The 22429-nt window shown below is 41.8% G+C and overlaps 1 protein-coding gene across 2 annotated transcripts in view; it reads left to right on the plus strand.

The window, feature by feature from the left end:
• PPP4R3A (protein phosphatase 4 regulatory subunit 3A) overlaps positions 1-20983 on the plus strand; it is a 60020-nt gene extending 39037 nt beyond the window's left edge. For both annotated transcript variants that reach the window (XM_066607550.1, XM_066607551.1), the window contains 9 exons: positions 333-449; positions 804-935; positions 3805-3907; positions 6955-7113; positions 7782-7951; positions 8095-8237; positions 14413-14603; positions 19476-19702; positions 20037-20983. In XM_066607550.1, coding sequence (XP_066463647.1) covers positions 333-449; positions 804-935; positions 3805-3907; positions 6955-7113; positions 7782-7951; positions 8095-8237; positions 14413-14603; positions 19476-19702; positions 20037-20153 — 1359 coding nt within the window. In that variant the 3' untranslated portion in view covers positions 20154-20983. The remainder of the gene's footprint in view (positions 1-332; positions 450-803; positions 936-3804; positions 3908-6954; positions 7114-7781; positions 7952-8094; positions 8238-14412; positions 14604-19475; positions 19703-20036) is intronic.
• Positions 20984-22429: the final 1446 nt, after the last annotated feature.

The following is a 22429-nucleotide window of genomic DNA, read 5'->3' on the forward strand; positions in this document are numbered from 1 at the left end:
TGCCACCGAAGAAGAACAAGCCTAGCCCTCACAAGCTTTTGATCGATTAAGGTTCCCATTCACTGACATCAAGTGCAAATCTTGAAAATGGTGAGATTTGTATTACAAGGTTTGTAAGAAAGTTGCAGAATCTTTGCTGAAGATTGAGGACCTCTTTAAATATTCTCTGCAGACAGTTACTAGTATTGACAAAAAGGATTTGTACCGTTTTCTGATTCTGTTCGCTGACCAACTATCCTTTTATTCCCAAGTATTGTTCAGTTCTACAATATTTTAGCTTTCCACATAGTCGACCATAGGATATTAACTTGTACTGTTTCTGTCCATTTCAGGGTATGGATGATACACAAGTCCGCAGTGCGGCCACTGATATCTTCTCCTACCTTGTGGAATACAACCCGTCCATGGTGCGGGAGTTTGTAATGCAGGAATCCCAGCAGAACGATGATGTGAGTATCTCTGCTGCATTAATTTATGTAGTGATTTAAGCTGTTGATTTATTTCATCTTCCTTCAAATGGGAAATCTTACTGTATGGAGATTTAGCATTTAAAGTCTAACTACACTTTCATAAAACTTTTGCTAAAGTTCATGAGCCAAACTTCAGGTAGTGAACAGAGACGGCACTTGACTGAGTGCTTTCTGCCTTTTGTTATAGCGTTCAGTGGGGCTCTTGGCACTTGAACCTCACCAACCAACTCTTGATGTTTCTCTGATGTGTCAGAAGTATTCTGAACTTGCAGTTACACTTTAAAATGTTGCTGTAAGGAAACTAGTCTGTGAACCTGTCTTTCTTATCGTTAGGACATCCTACTTATTAATCTAATCATCGAACATATGATTTGCGACACTGATCCTGAGCTGGGAGGAGCCGTGCAGCTGACAGGGCTGCTGAGGACTTTGGTAGATCCAGATAACATGCTGGCAACAACGAGTGTAAGAAAATTCTGTTTTCGGATTGTGTGTGTCTTTATGCTCACTGGTGCGGATTTTGCTCATTACTAGTGTTTGTGTTATGCTGCATCTTTATTTCTATGGCATTGTGCAATTTTTAAAAAAATTTTTTTTTCCAACTTAAGAGTGCATTTACATGTTGTGGAAATACTGCGGATTTGTTGCAGAATTTCTGTGGCAATACCACCGGTAGTTACAGTACAGTCACAGCAGAAAATCTGCAGCAGTTTTTTTTTTTCTTCTACATGTGAGCAGGATTTGCCTTAATCCCATTCACTGTAATAGTAAACGTTTGCGCTGCGTTTTTCCCAAAACGGATAACCCCATTAGGGTGCATTTACACAAGAGTTTAGGAAATAAACTCTCCACCCCCCCCCCCCCCCCCCCCCCCCCATTATCGGTCAAATCTCTGTACTCTCCAGTGTTGACACACCGGTGATCCTCAAGTCTTGTTTTATTTTCCTGCTGTATTGACATGGCATTAACCCTTTGCAATCCAATTTTGGATTCAAGGTTTCCTAGGGGGCTTTCTCTTTCTGCCATTATACAATGGAGCCATCTGCTGGCTAGAGCCAGTACTGCGGTATGAGACATGCTGAAGAGGCCCCCAACAACAGAGCAGCCAGTAATCCACAGTAAGAATGCCCTGCCGGATGTCTTCTGACATTGGAGCTGTACAGCTTTCAATCAGAATGCCTTCAGACTTTAGACAGTGGGTTGGAAAGGGTTAATGTATGTGACAGCTGCAGCAAATCACTGATGTCGGCAGTTTTGTGCCATACACGATGGCATCTGAGGTCAGTAATTGGCTGCAGCGGTCATGTGATGTATGATACATCACTTTTGCATTAAATTAAATACCAGTAGAGACTACCAGAACGTTAGTGCTGGATCCACAGGAATTTAACAATTGAGTATTAGTATTTCCCCGAAAATATTTTTCCCCAAAAGAAGAGCTAGGGCTTATTTTCTGAGTGTCTTATTTTACTCACCCAGCAGGCTCGATTCAGGTCCTTCTGCTGCTCTCCGGGTGCTTTAGCCAATTCATAAATCCCGCCTTCACGACACGATGGCTGTGATTGGTAATCTGAGCGCTGCATTGATTGGCTGAGCCACAGCGCTCGAAGAAGCATTCACAGATCAGGAAGTGATCCCATGTGGGTGACTGAGGACTGCAGGATGCCTCCAGCCTACCACCAAGGCTGGAGCTGCTGCCAGATTCTCCTTGTTTGTTATTTTAATGCGTTGCTGACCTCTCTGCAAAGCCGGACTACTGGTGATTAGTACCAGCGTCTGAGCATAGAAAGGGACTTAGGTTATATACCGATACCTTGACAGATTAGGTAGTTCTGCAACCTTAGAAATCTAGGGGCAATATCTAGTTGATTAGGCTAGAAAATCGCCTAGCATTTTGACGGATTGTTGTCAGTTTGCAAAAAGAGCCCCAGATTTATCTTCTGGCAGCACATTGGTTTGTCTAGAAATAGACACCACTGTACGTGCAGCATAGCTGTAACCAATTATAGGGGATTATTATAGATGACCCTTTGGTTACTGAGCGTTGTTAACTCATCAGTCATCGAGTGTGCAGACGCTAGCTATTTTTAAGATTGTTAATTTTTCGCACTCTGTACAATTAATTCCATTGGTGATTAAAAACCTATGGAATTAGGGTACGTATAAGTAGAGAGTTGCTGATCCTGGCTGTGTCATCTGGTTCTAAATGCTCGGTGACAATGCTCCTGAAGAATCGCGTAAGCAAGGAAACGCGTTGAGCACTATATAGAGAGAACGAACACTATATAGAGAGAACAGAACCGAAAAAGAGATCATTTGTCTCTTAGTGGTAAAATTTAATATTTTTCCAAAGGATCATGTTTTTTGGTACTATATCCTTGTATATCGACAAACTAACACAAGTGATCGCATAAATACCGGTTAATGCGCTCGCGTGCATGAGATCTAAAATAGTCTGCAAAACACATTAGAGCAGATTGTCTCGAATAAAAACCTGAATGAAGTGTTTTATGAGATATACAGAGGATAACGAATCGCATCATCTGCATACAAAGTTCTTTTATGAAAGCCCGTTTGTCCGTTTAGGATTTTAGAATATAATACTGAATTAAAAGTTAAGTTTTATAAGACAAATAAATAAAACTAGGATTACAGTCTGTGACAAAAGTTAAGGTATACACTGGTCCTCTGCAGCGGTGATTTTTTTGTTTGAACATCAGGGCTCTGGAAAGCGGCAGGAAGGACCTAGGCCGAGCCTGCTGGATAGGTGACTCAGCTGACCCCGAAAAGCACTGTAAAAATGCAGGAATTGCATTTTTACAGCCTTTTTCACACACCTAATACATTCCTATTGACTTTTTTTATGAACTGTAACTAGGGCATATTTTCAGGGCAGGGCTTCTATTTCAAGCCTTTCCAAAAATCCTGAAAAATTATAGTAGGGCTTATTTTCAGGGTAGTTTTTTTGGGGGGGGGCAGTAGTAGCTTCTTTATTAACTTTTCCAGCACTTGGCTTCATTTCTTAAATTCCTGGAGAATCCCTTTACTATTTCTTTACTATTACAATTACGTGTACTCAGACCTGCTATTGTGCACTGCAGTTCAAGTCTATCTGTTCTGTACCCCTAAATGATGAGTTTGATTTATCTGCATTGCATTATCACCTACATATAATCTACTTTGTTTTTCCAGCTTTTACTTTTGCTGCTTTACCCTGCATTACATGTATGTTGTATGCAAGAGTGTGTAGCATATGTTGAGAACGGTGTGGTCGTTGTTGGAGTAATTCAGATTTTACATTAGGAACAAACGCCACCTTCTTTTGTTTTTGTAGAAAACGGAGAAGACTGAATTCTTAGGCTTCTTCTACAAGCATTGCATGCACGTCCTCACTGCTCCGTTACTGGCTAACACTACAGAGGAGAAACCCAGTAAAGGTCAGCAAGCCCAAAGGGGTATATCTCTTCACATACAGTAGCCACTGGAGAGAATGCATTATACCTTTGCTGGCCAACACAAAGGGGTGCTCTTATCCAACCACTGCATTTTGTTAAGAAACTGCAAACAACTTTAGTTGTGTTGCCTGTGGAATTCGTGTTGGCATGATATGACTCATGAAGAAAGCCTTCTAAACCTGTTCTATTGCCTGTTATCACTTCATACCTCTAGAAGAGCAATTTTTAGCCCAATGAGGTACATGTATGTAATTAGTAAGATGGGGTTTCTACAGCTTATAGTTAACATGGGCTTATTTACCAAGCCTGCACCTGCTGCAGGGGGAGCCAGTGGGCCAATGTGTTACATTAGCGACTGGTAGCTTAGTGGCCTCCTGGTCTGCCATGGCTGGAGGTGTCAAAGAAAAGAGAGAATAGACTGCAAACAGAAGTATTACAGTGTATTATTTGAGCTATCATAGGATATTGTGTTCAAGTGTCCTACAAAGACGTAGAAGTAAAAAAAATAATAATAATAAAACCTCATTTTGCACATTTTATCCTTCTTGTGAACACATGCAGCAAAATTGTACCAATAAAAACTACAGCTTGCCATGCAAAATATAAGCCCTCACAGAGCTTAAAGGGGTTGTCCCGCGCCTAAAGAGAAAATTTTTTTTGCCCAGTCCCCCAGTACCTGTAAAGAAATACTGCTGCCAGGTGTTATTAAAAATTTTTTTTCCCTTACCTGAATCCCCGTTCAGCAGCTTTAAAAAATCTTCTTTCCAAGATGGCTGCCGCTGGTCTTCTCCCACGGTGCACTGCAGGTCTTCTCCCATGGTGCACTGTGGATGTTCTTCTGCTGTCTGCTCTCCACTGCCGATTGCAGCCACCTCCATTGGCTGATCGGCACCATGTGACGGGGCGGAGCTACGCGATGACTCTGAGAAGGGGGAGGAGCCAGGACGCAGCTCGTGAGCCTGGACCCTCCAGAAGAGGATTCCTCTCTGCGCAAGCGCGACTGTTGCGGCGACCAGAGGAGAAGTTTGGTCATCGCCATGGAGACGGGGACGCCAGCACCGGAGGGGGTAAGTATATAACTTCTGTATGGCCAATATTTAATGCACGATGTACATTACAAAGTGCATTAATATGGCCATACAGAAGTACATAACTGCACTTGCTTCTGCGGGACAACCCCTTTAAGATCACCCCTTCCTTAACCCCTTTGTGATCAGATATTTATCATATTTTTATTATTAGTTTGGACTTGCATACACATCTATGATACCAAATATGTGCAGTTTTTAAATTTTAGACTTTTTTTTTTACTGTTAACAAAAGAAACTAAAAACAATTTAAATCTTTATTACACTTGCAATGATTTGATTCAATATACTGCAATTCTCAGGTATTGCTGTATTTAGTGATTTTTATTGTTGCCTACGAAGCCTTACCACAGGCAGGGCTTGATAGGCATCTGTGCATGGGAGCCTTCAGTAGGATGCTATGTGGATCCATTAGCACCCCAGAATCATGCTGTCGCGCTGACTTTTTGCATAGTCCACTTTGAGGCATCTAAACAGTTAACAGCAGCGATTAGAGCTAACTGTCAGAAACCACTAGTAGCCATTGAGTAGGGAGTGGATTCCGCTCCATACAATCTTCATGACCACGTGATGTAAATTTACATTATGCTGTTGTGAAGTGGTTAAATACCAAACTAGTCTCTATTAGGTTAACCCTTTCCAAACCCCTGTCTGAGGTCTGAAGACATTATGATTTAAGGCTGTACAGCTCCAATGTTGGAAGACGTCCGTCGGGGTTCTCTTACTCTATATTGCCAGCCTCTCTGCTGTTGGAGCCTATTCAACGTGTCACCTCATGCAGTACTGGCTTAAGCCAGCAGATGGTGACATTGTATAACTGCAGAAAGAGTAAGCCCCCTAGGAAAACCAGGATACAAATTGGATTGGAAAGGGTTAAAGATTCCATGCCGTATGCTAATGCTTTATTAGTCCAGTGGGCTTGCCTAGACTTTGCCAGCCATCTAAAGGACTCTTTGAAACCCAGCCCCTTTGACACTTGTTCCACTCTGACTTCTGGGACATCATCATCTTCAATGGCTTGTGGATGACTTTTGGGATGTCATTCACATCAGTCTGTTAAAGGTTAAAGGGCTTGGCTTTCAAAGAATCCTTCAGGCGGTTCATAGGGCCCTGGCATGTCCACCAGGCTGTTAAAGCCATAGCACATGTCCTGGGATTTTTAAAAACTGCTTATCTACATATATGAGGGGGTAAAGGACAGTGATGGGACATTGTTTAGAAGGCTTTCTTCATGACTGATATTGTGCTACAAACAGTGACAGGTTCCCTTTACATTTTTTTGTGTATGTGTGTACAGTCACCCCTAATGAATGATATTATAATGATAGTATTAGTTTTATCTAAACATGGCTACTGTCAGCAAATTGGCAAGATGTGTTTAAGAAACTGTTACTTTTACTGAATAAAAATAAAGCTATTGTACTTGTTTGTTATCTGTCACACTTTTTTAATTGACCCATTCGATGCCATCTTGCAGGCTCTTGCTGCGTTCATACTGCTTGAATAATATTAATATTTATGTATTGGAGAAAAATAAGAGTTGAAGAAAGTGTTTGTTTTTTTTTGTTACGCATACGTATTGGTGAAATATATGTGAAATAAATTTTTAAAAAGTGGTGACTGATAACCCACAAGTACCAAGATAAAAAGTGGTGACTGATAACCCACAAGTACCAAGATGCATATTTAACTGGCACAAAATGTAAAGTATTGCTATTACAAGAGTGTTAGCGGCTGACACTAGTGCTCCCAATTTACCAGTAATTTTCGTTTTGCACTTTGCCAGGCTGCAGCTGCAAATCCATTATCATTACACTGTGAGCACGAGCAGCGGCCGCTAATGCTTATAGACTAGCAAAGTTAGAGAAGTTCAGATAATGTGGCAACATGCTAAGGGTAATTGAGAAATGTGAATTTTACCTCTTAATCATTTACTTTCAGATGATTTCCAGACTGCACAGTTGTTGGCACTAATCTTGGAGCTGTTAACATTTTGTGTTGAACATCACACATATCACATAAAGAACTACATAATCAACAAGGACATCCTGCGCAGGGTGCTGGTGCTAATGTCCTCAGTGCATTCGTTCTTGGCCCTTTGTGAGTATCTCGGGACAGTTTTTCATTGTGTTTTGATCTTTTTATGGTGCCGTGAGAGCACAAGAGGCAGGCACGTACTCGCTGTTGGGGCTTATTTACACGAGCATATATCAGCCAGAGCTTTCACGGCCGGCCGATATATGCTTCCATCTAAGCAGTCATCCCCCCACCACTCACCGGCTCTCTGTATCTCTTCTCCACTCCGAGCGTTTTGCAATGGGGCAGAGCTAAGATCCCACCCCCTCACTGCCCCTTTTCCGTAGCCAGCAATGGGAGTGGTCGGGGCAGAGCTTAGCTCCGCCCCTTCCGTTACAGATGCCCGAGAGAGGCAGGGAGCCGATGAGGGGGAGGAAAGGGGGGGGGGGGTACTGCTTTGACGGAAGCGTGAAAACCTGACCGATATACGCTCGTGTAAATAAGCCCTTATACTGCAATATTAGGCAAACCTGCTGTTACGGCAGGCTTTTTTGTGCTGGACCAGTTTTCCGTTTGAGAATTAGTCGCATTCTGATTAATTGCCCTATTTAGATTTTATAAGTTTTTAGTAATTGTAGTAGACTCATGACTTTTTAATGTAATGCTAGGTGTTAAGACATTGCACCTATGGGTTTGCTAGCATTAAGCTCGTCAACCATGCAAAGTGCCTCTCAATATAAATGTTATTACAGGCGCCCTGCGGTTCATGAGGAAAATAGTTGGTCTGAAGGATGAATTTTATAACCGATATATCGTGAAAAGCTTCCTGTTTGAGCCTGTGGTTAAAGCATTTCTCAATAATGGTTCTCGGTATAACCTTCTAAACTCTGCCATCATTGAGATTTTTGAATATGTCCGAGTGGTGAGTAACTGTGTTTAATTTAATCAGTTTTTAAGTATTTGACTGTAAAAATATAATGAAATATGGTACCTTTTGCATTAGTCCTGCTTTTTTATTATGCAGGCTCTCTCACCCCTTTGAAATGCAATTCTTGTCTCTTACAGGAGGATATCAAATCATTAACAGCTCATATCATTGAGAATTACTGGAAAGCCTTAGAGGATGTGGATTACGTACAGACATTCAAAGGACTTAAATTACGATATGATCAGCAACGTGAAAGGCAAGACAACCCCAAACTTGACAGGTTTGTGTCTGAGAGCTAAGTTATTGAGGAGTGAGTAAAGTTTAGCGCTAATCTGGTGCTCGCTGTAATCTGCAGCATTTTCGTCTTTTGCTATTTTTATCTTCGGTTTTATTTTTATTTTTTTTCTTGGTCCAACTTGTAGAAACAATGCACGGCTGAATCTCTTCCATTCTAATGCCAGAATTCTCATGTAGTAATCAGAGGGATTGGCTACATTTAGGAAAGATGGTGAAAGCTTATGTCCTACGGATGGTGCAGACTCAGAAGCTGAGCCCACGACATCCACAGGAGGAGCCAGCTGGGACTAACCGCCGGCTTCCCTCTGCAACAGTGGGCATCAGTGGGAAGGCTGTTAACTGCTGCCATGCTACAATCAATGGTTAAATGTAGGAAGGTTACCAACATCACTCAAATGGCAAACCTTTTCTTGGTGGGGCAGGAATAATGCAGAGCCGCTGTGGGGATCTATGGACCCAAGATCCCTAAATCAGCAATTCATTAGAAACAGAATTCAGCGGCAGCACAAATATGGTGCATCCAATTAGCAAAACTTTATTCTCCCATCTTCTTAAAATGAAATGTTTCGACTGACGAGCAGTCGAAACGTCACAATTTAAGAAGATGGGAGAATAAAGTTTTGCTAATTGGATGCACCATATTTGTGCTGCCGCTGAATTCTGTTTCTAATGAAATGCTGTGATCAATGTTGATCGCGGCATCTAAAGTGTTCACAGAGGGAGGGAGGGTGCTCCCTCTGTGATGTCATCGGCCGTCCTATATGTAATTGTGATGGACTGGAATGCCAGACAACAGTGCCCGGGTCATGCATAGCCTATGATCACTACTATTAGCGATTAATACAGTGTAGTACAATGTATTATTATAGTGATCATTGGTTCACAGGTTCAATTTCCCTACATGGAAATAAAAGAACAAATGAATAAAATTTTAAATAAAAAAATTAATAACCCCCCCCCCCCTTCCTCCTTATTTAGTGCACTTTCATTTTTTTATTTAGAAAAAATAATACCCACGTTTGGTATCGCCACATCTGTAACAACCTGTACAATAAAGTGAATGCTGTTTTACGGGGGTAAAAAAAGCTTTAAAAAAACATACAAAATGAGCCATGATTCTTCTTGGTTCATTTTGCCTCACAAAAAAAAACAATACAAGTGATCAAAAAGCCATATGTACCTCAAAAGCAGTGCCGGTTTAAAAACTACAGCTCACCACGCTGAAAACAAGCCCTCATGTGGCCATGGCAACAAAAAAGTTATTGCTTTTAAAAAAAGTGTTTTCCCTTGGATTAGATTTTCAAATCCTGAAGTTGAGATGTTCAACATGTTTTTCTATGTCAAACACTAAGGCCGCTCTCACATGTGTTTTTCCCAGTGTTTAACGCTGAGTTTTCAGTGCAGCACTAAACGCTACCATTGATTTCAATGAGGCTTCTCAGACCTGCGCTAAAACACAACGTTTTTGCAAGCAAATGTGAGAGTTGCTTAATGGGACACCAGTGCAATACTAGCAAATCATTCATTCTATTACCTTCTCAAGCTACCTCTGCTTGGGTACGATTGTGTTGACACTGGACTGCAGTGTCCAATCTGTCCTATCCTGCTTACCATCTGCATTGTTTTACTTTCCAGGCATTCTATTACATGTGTGGAAGGTATCTTGATAGGTGGTTCTTCAAGCCACAAAATAACTCCCCTTGCATTGCTGAAAGAATCAATTCTGTTTTCTTCTACACAAGTACTTCACTAAGATCAGGACTCTCCATTAGCAGGATTACAGAGCATCAATTTTCTATTATCTTTTTATATGCAGTTTGGCCTCTTCTGTGTGAGTCTTGATCCCAATTCCACATTTACCCCTGCCAGGAACCATCTTAACTTGCTGGAGGATATTAACGAACATCCTAGATTTTAAGCATCTCTGATCCCATTTTATCTAGTTGGGTCTATCCCCTCACCAAATGGGTCCTGGGTCTTTCTCTGCTACTCTTCAAGGGTTGGTCCATTATTGCACACATAGGAGGAGTGGGATCTTAATGGACATATGGTCCCTACGCAAGTCTGCCTTCCTCTTCAAACCATCATGCATTCCCTCCAACACCCGACCCACCTGTTGCCCACTCTCCGTTGAATTTCAAATATGACAATAGTCTCTTTCTAAGGCGATCGAGTAGAGTCTGCTTAGTCATGGTCATGTCAGCATCCTGGCACAAATTAGCCAGTGTGCGGAGATACTTTCTTTCTAGCCCCTTGGTTGTCTGCAACCCTGGGTTGCACAACCAGGATGCCAATGTCCTTGACTGAGAATGTGGCGATCCAAGGGGTGAGTCCTTCACCCATTCAATCAAGGTAACCAGTCATTTTCAACATTGTATCGCTCTTAACTTTTTTTTTTTTTACTTTACCAGCTAGCAACAGACATTTATTTTTATTTTTCTCTGACCCGCTAGGAGGATGGGCTTTGGCCCTCCCTCTTAAATCCTTCAGTCACCAGATATCCTTGCAGGAGTGACCCTTGCTCTGCATTACTGCCAACCTTCTTTTTTTTTTTTTTTTCATGGGATATTTATTAGGTCAAGGCTTGCTTACCTTCTCCTGGTTGGTCCCTCCTTAATCTGCTCTGACTTTTCCTTTCTCTTAAGTGGTCTCAACCCTTTGCTGTTGTCCAAGAGATCGCCATTCCTCAGTTGCCTTTCCACTTTTGGCTTTGGCAGGGTGTTCCCGAAGAGCAGCAAGAGCTCGCCCTTCGGGGCTTTGTCATTCTTTCTGATGCGTATTTCACTGAGAGGGTCAAACACTTTGCTTTCAGTTTAGCTTCGAGCCTTGGACCTCCTAGCATCAAGATCATAGTTTTCTCTTCGCATTCCTGCTGGGTGATACAACAGATCTTTCTGTGCATCTGTAGTTCTCTTCCCTCGCGCCATATGAGTTAGCAGTAGACTGTGCATGAGTAAGGCTGCCTGCACACGGGCGGAAATCCCACGGCGGGATTTCCGCCACTGAAAGCCTGCATAGGAGTGCATTACAATACGCACTCCTATGCAGACGGCCGCGGTTTGGCCGCGCGACAAACAAACCGCGGCATGTCCTATTTCTGTGTGGGGCTCGCAGAGCCTCGCACAGAAACGTCACTCACCCGGCCGCGGGCTCCGGTCTGCCCATGCACCAGCTGCCCAGCAGCTGGCACATGAAAGAGCCGGAGCCGCCGGGCACGGGTGAGTACATGCTGCTCCCTCGCCGCCGGATCCGATCCGCCCGTCTGGCAGGCGGCCTAACACACACTTCTCCCTTTCCCACCCCTTGGGTACTGCTATAGAATGTACCGCGGTTTTGCTGTGTCCCTCAATGATATGGACAAGAAAACAGAATTTTTGTTTACTGTAAAATCAATTTCTTGTCACAGTATTTTAGGAGGGGACACAGTACCCACCCAATTGTTTGCTCCACACTACCTTGGTGTTTTTCTCCAGAGAGAGCGTCTATCTGGCCTGCTTTTTATCTGGTACTTTGTTTCTTATAATCTGTATTGTCTGACTTCATGTGTTCATTGGTTCTCTCCTACTGCTTTTCATACAAACGGATTTAGCTCCCTGCCCACAGGAGGTGTATAGCTGGTGGATGCCAGCTGTCTTAGAAGCCAGGGCTTTTATGTATTTCTTTCTATAAAGATGTGACTATAGCATCTCTTAATAGGATGCCTGCAAAAATACAATATACTGCAATACTGAAGTATAGCAGTATATTGTCTAAGCAACCAAATGACTGCTAGTTCAAGTTCCCTATGGTAAAAAAAACAAAAACTTCATTCAACTTTTTTAATTAAAAAAAAATTATTTTTCCATTTTTAACAAAAAAAATAGAAACCAAAAAAATAAACGTATCGACCTGTCCTTAAAAAAAAAAAAAAAAATCCAGTCTTTTAAAATAATACATTTATTCCACCCGTCACAAAATACACAATGCCAAAATTGTGTGTTTTTTTTTTTTGGTTTTTTTTTTCTGGTCAGTCTTCAAGAAAAAAAATGTATAAAAAGCAATCAAAGTTGTATGTACTCAATAATTGTATCAATAGAAACTACAGCTAAATAGAAACTAAAGCTAATAAAGTCTTGGGGTGCATTAAAAGAGGTATAGGGGTGAGGGATGAGAACATTATCTTCCCATTATATAAGGCACTTGTCAGGCCCCACATGGAATACTGCGTATAGTTCTGGTCACCCGTCCTCAGGAAAGATGTTGCAGTGCTTGAGGGGGTTCAAAGAAGGGCAACTAAACTAATACATGGAATGAAGAGACTGGAATACCCAGAGAAGCTATCCAAATTGGGATTATTTACCCTTAAAATAAGACGGCTAAGGGGTGATCAGATAACTATGTATAAATACATGAGGGGACGATACAAGAATCTCTCCCAGGATCTGTTTATACCCAGGACTGCGACGGTAACGAGAGGGCATCCGCTACGTCTAGAAGAAAGCAGGTTTCATCACCAACACAGAAAGAGGTTCTTTACTGTAAGAGCAGTGAGACTGTGGAACTCTCTGGCTGAGGATGTGGTGATGGCAAAATCCATAGAGGAGTTTAAAAGGGGAGTTTAAAAGGGGACTTGATGTCTTTCTGGAGGGGAAGGATATTACAGGATATAAATCTTAGGTTATTTGTTAATCCGGGTTACAGGTAGGTAGGAAATATTAGGAGTAGGGATGAGCGAGCGTACTCGGAAAAGCACTACTCGCTCGAGTAATTTGCTTTATCCGAGTATCGCTGTGCTCGTCCCTGAAGATTCGGGTGCCAGCACGGAGCGGGGAGGAACGGAGGGGAGATCTTTCTCCCCCTCTCTCCCGCCCGTTCTCCCCTGCGACTCACCTGTCAGCCGCAGCGGCACCCAATTGCTTTTCCGAGTACGCTCGCTCATCTCTAATTAGGAGTTGATCCAGGGATTAGTCTGATTGCCATTAGGGAGTCGGGAAGGAATTTTCCTCCAAATGGGCTAATTGGCTCCTGCCTCTTGGGGTTTTTTTGCCTTCCTCTGGATCAACAACATAGGAGGATAAACAGGCTGAACTAGATGGACATTGTCTTCTTTCAGCCCTTCATACTATGTTACAGGTTGCCCTACAAAAAACAAGCCTTCACACAATCTAATTGACAGAAAAGTGTAAAAACCAAAATAATCATTTTGGTCAGAAAAAGGCAGCAAGAAGCAATAAAAGTTTTTTTTTTTGTGTGTGTGTATATGTATGTATAATTTATTTTATTTTTTTTTAAAGTGGTGCAATAAAAAAAAAATGTACTGACCCACAGAATATAGTTGACATGTCATTGTTGCTACATGGTGTACACTGGGGGGGGGAAAAAGGCACCCCACCCCAAAAAATTACGAAATGGAAGTTGTTTGTTTTGTTTTTTTTTTATCCCAAATTTGTTTACGTTTTTCAGTACATTATATGGTGCATTAAATGGTACCATTGAAAAATACAACTCCTAATGCAAAATAAAAGAAGTTCTCAGCTGGCTATGTCGACGGAAATATGTTACAATTTTTTTTAAAAGTGGGGAGGAAAAAACAAAACGTGGTTGGGTCGTTGAAGGGTTAAACAAGATTTGTGCTTTATATTTGCATGGGCGAGCACAATATCTGTCTGAGTATGTCAGACTGATATTGCGCTTGTAAAATTGCGAAATTCACTGCACATGCATTGCGAGAATCAGTGTTGCATTGCTATACATGCAATTTTCACACATGAATCATATGTGTTTTCAATAGGAAAAATTTTAAAAGTAGGGAAAAAAGTGGAATTTACAATTTTTTTTCTTTTTTTTTTCTTACCCATTGGGTAAGATTTCTGCTGACTTGCACAAAAGGAAAACATGCTGTGATCTTTCTATCTCGCAGCGTTGCTGCAACAGAAAAATCGTACACATAAATAGACCCACTGAAAACAATGATCTTTCAGTTCAAGTGTTGTAATGTAACTCTTTCAAACCTTGCATGAGAAAGTCACACGTATGAATGCACCCTATGGAAGATTTTCTAAAAATCAGTGGTTTTGTTCAATTTACCAGCGTAGCTTCTGGCTCTTTCTCCATATTTACAGGATTAGACTTGTGAACTAAAATTGAGTATAATGCTTTAGTGTTTACTTGCCCTGCAGCATGCGGTCCATTCTCAGAAATCACCGGTACCGGAGAGATGCTCGCTCTATAGAGGATGAGGAGGAGATGTGGTTTAACACTGATGAAGATGACCTGGAGGATGGGGATCCAATGGTGCTACCTTCTGACAAAATAAAGAACAGTGAGGATCTGATGGATCCAATCAGCAAGTTTATGGAGAGAAAGAAATGTAAGTATTTGGTTTGCAGGTTTGTAAATCCAATTTTATCCATTAGGTGAAGAGTAGACTATGAAGTAGAGTTATCAAAAGGAAAACTGCCACAAATATCCATAGTAACCAATCAGATTCCTACTTGCATTTTTAAAAAGCATCTTTGGAAAATAAGAGCTGAGATCTTATGGGCTGCTATGGACAACTGGTCCACTCTTCCTTTGCACTAGTTTTTTGATATCTTTCCCCCCTATATATTCATCACTGATCTATACATTAGTAACTTTCAACTTGGCAATGAGTGAATTGGAGCATGGACAGTTCTGACAGGGCTTTTAAATATGTGCTCCAATTCCACTGGCTTTGTTTGGTTTGTCTGTAATATCTACATAGGTGAATACTAAACTCTGTTTTATTGAACAATAATACAAATTAAAACAACGGTTCAGAATCATGTCTTATAGTATTATAAGAAATATCAAGCAAGCATACATTCTGTGCTCCATAAAAAATAACAGTGCACAGCTAAGACAAGCTTATTACTCATTTAAAAAAAAAATCAAGCAGGGGTTGTCAGAATCGAAAGAAATAGTATATTTGTGATTGTAACGTTGATATAAGTGATTATAATATCCGAGCCAAAGGATAATTTATTCTGGAAAACTAACCCTTTTGAAGGGAGACTCTAGTACCGTGTTGTATCGCCTCTAGCTTGGATACAAGATGTGATACGGGTGGGCATGGAGGTGCTTGTGCCCTGTTGTACTGCCTCTAGCTTGGATTTAAGATGTGATATGGGTGGGCATGGAGGCCTACAGGTTCCGTAAGGTATCCTGCAGTATATCTGTCCACATTTGCTGTAACTGAGCCTCTAGATCAGAGGTGTAAAACTAATTTTCACGGAGGGCCACATCAGCATAATGGTTGCTTTCAAAGGGCCATTTGTAATTGTAAGACTGTATTTTAAAGGAGATATTAAAAAGGGGGAGGAAGAGAAGACTGACTAGAGTAAAGTTCTAGTCCAGAAAAATTGAGGCACAAGTCCCCCAACTCTAGACTGCCAGGTGGTAAAAAAAAGGGGGAAAATTATGGAAGTTGAGGTTCGTTTAGACTGGCCAATTATTGTTCCAAAAATAATTCAAACGAAAGTGGAATGATTGCTCAGTTTTAACGTGAGCCAACGATGAACGAAAATTCTGTGCTTCTCATTCAGTTTCAGCCGATATAAAACATGTCGGCTCATTGGCTTCTCGTTGCATTTAACTACTGATTATTCATTTTTTCACATATGAATGTGAAACCCTGAACGAGAAGTTTCACGATTGCCAAGAATGATGTCTCGTTCACTTGGGCAAACGAGAAGAGTTGAACCTGGTGAAAGATTCCAAAAAATTCCTTCAGAGTCATTGCTCACTGGGTTAAGCAGCAGTAATACACAACATCCTCTCTGATCCATGCAGCAGGCTCACAGGATATGGACAGGCAGGCTAGAACAGACTGTCCCCTGCAGGATGGTAGCGAGGAGCAGCCGGGATGTACAAGCCGCCTCCTGTTTTGAACCCCAGGGAGCAGTGCTGAACTGCAGGATAGTCTCCGCAGGAGAAGCTGACGGTGGAGTGCACACCAAAGGCTCCAGGGCTGCCCACAGCACTCACTACGCATGCACCTGACATCGCAGTATAGGATAAAGATGGCAGCCGCCATCTCTGTTCCCATTGGCAAGCAAAAATTAGTCTATAGTGTGCCAGAGGGTCTTCCTGGCACAGCTCTGGTCCCTCCAAATAGAAGAGGCTATAATGCGCCCAGACCTCACAGGCCATATAAAATGATTTGGCAGGCTGGATTTGACTGTAGATTATGCTGTAGAGGTTGGTTTCACTGACATTATCAATAGAACATGTAGAGGACTAAATCTGGCGTTCGGGCAGGCCATAAAACTGTGATAATGTTGTGGAGGCATTCCTGTTACACCCTTGCTGTGTGCGACCGAGTTATGATCCTGCTGGAAGATTCCTCTTGGAAGTCCTGCCATGAGAGGCAACACATACGGCTGCCGGATGTTTTGAAAATATTGCTGAGCTGTCATTATCACTTGTACCACTATTGGGGATGTTGTATGTGATGTACTCCATTGGGACCAGTAGTGGGAGCAGTGTGCTGCTCTAGTCTAGTAGTCAATAAGCTCTACGCTGGTAAGAAAAGAGATCACTACACACAGGTAGCGTCTGAGAGCCTTTTTATAGGCCAAGGGTGGAACTACTTTTAATTCCTTCGCTGGCAAGGCCGTTCATCTAATCAGACCACAACTCTAGTCATTTGCGTATCTGTCAGATATCTAACTGCATGCTAAGTTTTGCAGCAAAACGACAACTTCTAGGTGCTTGGATTATTATTATTTTTTTTTTTAAGATATATCACATGTATATCACATAAGTGGCAGCACTTAGGTTTGGGCAACCCAAGCAGTCATTAATGCTCTGTACCCATATGGAGTTAACAATGTAGTCTGAGAATTGCACCAGCCGCCCCACAAAAGATCTTAATTTGATTAGCATTTATTAACTTGTGGAAATGGTTGTCATAAGGCACTTTTACACGCAACGATTATCACTCAAAATTCGTTAAAACGATGGCTTTTGAGCGATAATCGTTGTGTGTAAATGCTACCATCTTGCACTTTTTCATTTGAACGATTTGTTTTTATGCTGAACGAAAAATCATCAGTCTGACCGCATGCTGGGAGCTAGAGATAACATTGTATTCTCTGTACAGCCCGTGGCTGATAACAGCCCGCAGGCTGTTATCTACACAGGAGCTAGAGATTACATGGTTTTCTCATAGCAGTCCGTGGCTGAACAATAGAGGCAATTACAGAGCAAATGCACTCAAATGACACTGATAAAGTACTAATGGGCTTTAGTGCCCATTAGTACTTTATGCAAAATGATCGTTCAAAACTGTCATTCTCATCTTTTAAACGAATTTTGAGCGATCATCATTGCATGTAAATGGGGCTAATGCTGCAGAAGAAAAGCATGACGGGTAATTTAATTTCGTGCACTATCTCCATGGGATAGACCAAAGGTTTTGATTAGGGAATGTAGAAGAGAGTGGATATACGAAGCCAAAAGTCAGCTCTCCTACACAGACTTATACCTCTTCTGTCTGAAGTCCTACCTGCTATAACAGCGTTCTTATAATTTTAGTTTACTCTCTCCTTTCTCTCCCTTTTACATGGAAAGTAGGGAGGACGTCTTCCTGCTTATCTCAAAGTGGGGAGGACAAACTGTGTTGACTTATCACACTGTTACTCGTTCCTCCAAGAAGACAAAGTGGAGCAGAGCAGCCTCCTGTTACCCACCATTCATGGTGTTACCTAGCTTTCCTGCTCACTACTTTGCCATTTAACTCTTAAAAACAAGTGACATTTGATTTAAGGGGTAACCCTGCAGATATTTCTGAAAAGCCAAAGCAAAGAGGGACTACAAGGGTTCAATATGGGGCAGTTTAGGTGTGTTCACCTTCTAAGCCCCTTTTCCCCTTCTTTGTGTATGCACCATTCAGCTTTGGCTGGAAACGTAGTACCATGCCCATCATAGACTCATTCCTTGCATCATCCACAATGCAAGGAATGGGTCCATGGAAGCTGGCGCTGGGTTAACCAATCACAGCCATTCAATGACGACATTGAATGTCTGTGATTGGTTAACTCAGCGCTGCGTCAGCCAATGAAAGCCGGTGCTAGGTTAACCAATCGGAGCATTAGCTTGCGGGAGGCTGGGCATTCAAGCCCCGCATCCAGAAAACAATGCTCTGTCGGCATGGAGGAGGGTGCGACAGCCTGCAGCAGCGCCGCAGACCCTCGCGAGGACAAGACACCGGCGATAGGTGAGTATAGATTACCCCACCACCACCCCACTGAGCCTCAGTTTGCGGGTTTTTTGACTTGCGAGTTTTTTGACTTGCAAGCAGACTTAATGCCCCGAGTTTTTGCTCGTAAATTAGTAAATGATTTTTAAAAAATTGAAAAGAGGAAGCGCTCCAGATATACATTGAGTAAAAAAGTGAGCCTTCTGTTCACCCGTTACTGCCGCTGTGACGTTTAGCTCACTTAGAGCTTTTCTCAAGCAGTTATATTTGTCTAAAACTGGTATATCAAGAAATTGTGCTTAACAATAATCATAATTAAAACTAACTGACTATAAAAAGTACATAACACTGTACAAAGGATAATATATACTAATATAGAATAATTCATACTACAATCAGGGCTGTGAGTTGGTGGCAATAGAAATGTGCCTGCTCTGGCTTATTAAAAAAAAAAGTATATTATAAATATGTTTTAATTCTGTGCAGAATTCGTTGCCTATTTCCTTTCATAGGAATTTAGGAAAGTTTTGATATGTTCTATAAGTATATGTTCTACCTGTCTCTGCTCCTGTTATCAAAAAAAATTGATAACAAGGATGTGGAATGCCGGATGTAGCCTGATTATTTTATCATAATGGTGATGAAGAGCCCGATGTTACCATTTTTTAATACAGTAATTTGTCGCTTTGAAAGGAATCTGAGTCTAGGAATATTGAGGAGTCGGAGGTTTGGCTTACCTGACTCCACACCCCTATGATACACTACAAATCATTTAATTTCAATGCACCGCTGACATTGTAAATTTTTTTTTTCCAGAAAAACCTGGATGAATATTTCTTAGTTTAGATAAATTTGTAGCAGTGTAATTAGTATTTGAAAAGAAATTTTATGATTTGGGAACTCAGAAGGTTTTGAGACTTTTTATTAAGAATTTCCCTAAATTATATCAGTATCGCAGCAAACGGTCGCTGATTATTTTATGACCATTCTTTTATCTAAGTTTTGTCTCTCGATTTGCAGTGAAGGAAAGTGAAGAGAAAGAGGTTCTTCTAAAGACCAATCTCTCTGGCCGCCAGAGTTCAAGTTTTAAACTTTCCTTTTCTGGAGGCACGAAGACAAACATCACCAACCAGTCCACAGCAAGCAGCTTACCGGGTTCACCTGGTTCTCCCGGATCTCCTGGCTCTCCCGGTTCCCCTGGATCAGTTTCCAAAAGCACACCCCAGACGGCAGCTATTACTACAAAGGTATATAATGGTAGCAATGCCAGTTGAGAGATCCAATGAGTGATTGACTTTTCAGCCGAATACAGAGTATTGTGATTGCACAATGGCAGATGTTTGCTAAGACTGGTGCACCATTCATAGTGGAGGTGGGACATGCATTTATGTATAGAAAACTGATGGAAATTCTTCCTTGCCACAGTTGTGCAGTGAAGAAACAGAGGGCCAAGTACCCCCACTATCCTTATCAGTAGGTCCTCGATGATCATACAAAATAAAGAGACCCCTTTTAAGATACTTTGGCACTGCTATCCAGTGGCAAGCACTAATGTAATTGTATTTTTATCTGTTTTCCCAGGGAGGCCTTGTGGGACTAGTAGACTATCCAGATGACGATGAGGAAGAAGATGATGAAGAGGAGGAGGAAAAGGAAGAGACTCTACCACTCAGTAAAAAAGCAAAGCTTGGCTCTTAATACCAGCAGTTTGTTTGGACAAATCCCATCAAACAACTGAACTCCGACAACAACAGAAAATCCACCGCAGCCGGGCACACCGCGCTGTGAGCGAGTCTGACACAAACCAACATGTAGATATTTGCTCATAAGTGCCAATTCCCAGGAGCACGAGGGGGGGAAGAAATGACATTTGGAAAGGACTTGGACGCATTGCACTCTCCCGCAGACCACACATTGCCCTTTTCTCAGGGAAGGAAATAAAGTCAAATAAAAGCCAACAGGGCAGGAGTTTCTTGTTGAACTCTCGATTGGCTGGTCAAATGCTCCAATGCTTAAAGCAAGAGGAAGAGAGAGGCTCTGAAATGGCGCCGGTCAGGAGAGAACAGTCTGTATATGTGTGTGTATATAATATCTACATATATATTATACACACATACAATGGTTGCCAGCACTTCTGATTTGGGTGGAACGTTTCTGCCTACATAGGATTCACACATCCTGAACATTTATTTTTTTTGTCATTACATTTTGCCACAACAGGTTTTAAAAAAGCCCTTGGTGGGGTTAGCCGATTATGAATTTAAAAAGTGTTTTTCCTCAAATTTTTAATTTTCTCAAATTTTTTTCCAACTTAATTGCCCCCATATGCCCTTTAACTGCAGCTTTCTTTTGAAGGTGTAGGGGAAAATCTCAACCCCATCTTGATTAAAAAAAATTTGAGTGGAATTCTAGATGTGGTCACCTTGTGTCATAATTTGTATCATTTTATATTCCTTTTTTTCCCACCCTGGGTTGTATGCTGAGTTGTTGAATCTATATGTGGGACCATTAAATTTTTTTTCATGTAATATGATTCCTCTTGTGATGGTTACATGCTTTCCACTGCTTGTCGGTGGCAGAGGATTGGAGTTGAAAAGGAAGTTGGTGAAAGGTTTGTTTAAATCGTACATCTGCAGTCCAACGGATGTTGGAGCCGCTCTAGTCACAATCTGTTTCGTCTTCATAGCCATCCTTTGAACAAAAAGTTTCCCATGATTTGATATGCTTGGAGTCATCACGAAGCAAAAGCAATATTAAAGGGGTTTTCTAGTCTGTATTGTGGGAATAACTGACTATTTAAGGAAGTTGTACAATTTTCTAATATTGTTTACAGATTTTTCTTTTTAACAAACTCTCTCGAGCCGTCATCAAGAATTCCAGGTGAACAAGCATCTTTAAGAATTTAATGTAGCTTCAGAGCACTGCATCAATATGGAGTAGAACTAAACACTTTTTATACATGGGGTAATATAAAGGGCACAATAGAACAATCAACTAATCATATTTTATCACCCATGTCTTTCAATAATTTTTTTAAACTAAGGGTACTTTTATTTGGGACAACTGTCGGGTACTTAGAGGGGTTTTCCTATGCTCTGTTCTTCCTAGTTGCTGTTGATTAGGACCTGTGACTTCTGCAGCCAATTTCTGGCCACAGCAGTGCCCTTCTATCGCAAGTGATTGGCTGGCTGCAGCAGTCACAGGTCCTGGTCAGCAGCAACTAGGAAGGATAGAGTAGTCATGGCGAGTCCCAGCAGTCATGGCGAGTCCCAGCAGTCATGGCGAGTCCCAGCAGTCATGGCGAGTCCCAGCAGTCATGGCGAGTCCCAGCAGTCATGGCGAGTCCCAGCAGTCATGGCGAGTCCCAGCAGTCATGGCGAGTCCCAGCAGTCATGGCGAGTCCCAGCAGTCATGGCGAGTCCCAGCAGTCATGGCGAGTCCCAGCAGTCATGGCGAGTCCCAGCAGTCATGGCGAGTCCCAGCAGTCATCGCTCCTGTGCTTTCTAACAGGAACAATGATCGTTCACCCAATTGCCTGCCTCAATTCAGAGTAAACAGGCAGTCATTCATCTAAATGACTGCCTGTGTAAACTGGCTGATGGTCGCTTGGTTTTTAGGTGAGCTACTCTGACAAGTGATTCTTGCTCACTTGAGTTCCTGTGTCTACATGGGACGACAACCCCCAACTACCTACCCCATTCCCCGTAGTTGCTTGAGTGATTGACAACTGTCATCCCATTTTCTATGAACTCGTGTCCTAATTTGGAAAGTTCCCTGTATACTATATTCTCTGTACCCCACATCCCCAGTCACTGTAGCCATCCTAATCATTTTGTGCTACCGCAGCCTGTTTAAAGACAATGAGAGATATGTAAGGGTGGCTTTACACAGAGCTATTGTTAAATTTCACCGCCACTGAAGCGCACTCCTCCCTGCAAAATTATTGGCTAGTCATTGAAAGACAAATAATTGCC

The sequence above is a fragment of the Eleutherodactylus coqui genome, chromosome 6 (assembly GCF_035609145.1).
Source record: "Eleutherodactylus coqui strain aEleCoq1 chromosome 6, aEleCoq1.hap1, whole genome shotgun sequence".
NCBI lineage: Eukaryota > Metazoa > Chordata > Amphibia > Anura > Eleutherodactylidae > Eleutherodactylus > Eleutherodactylus coqui.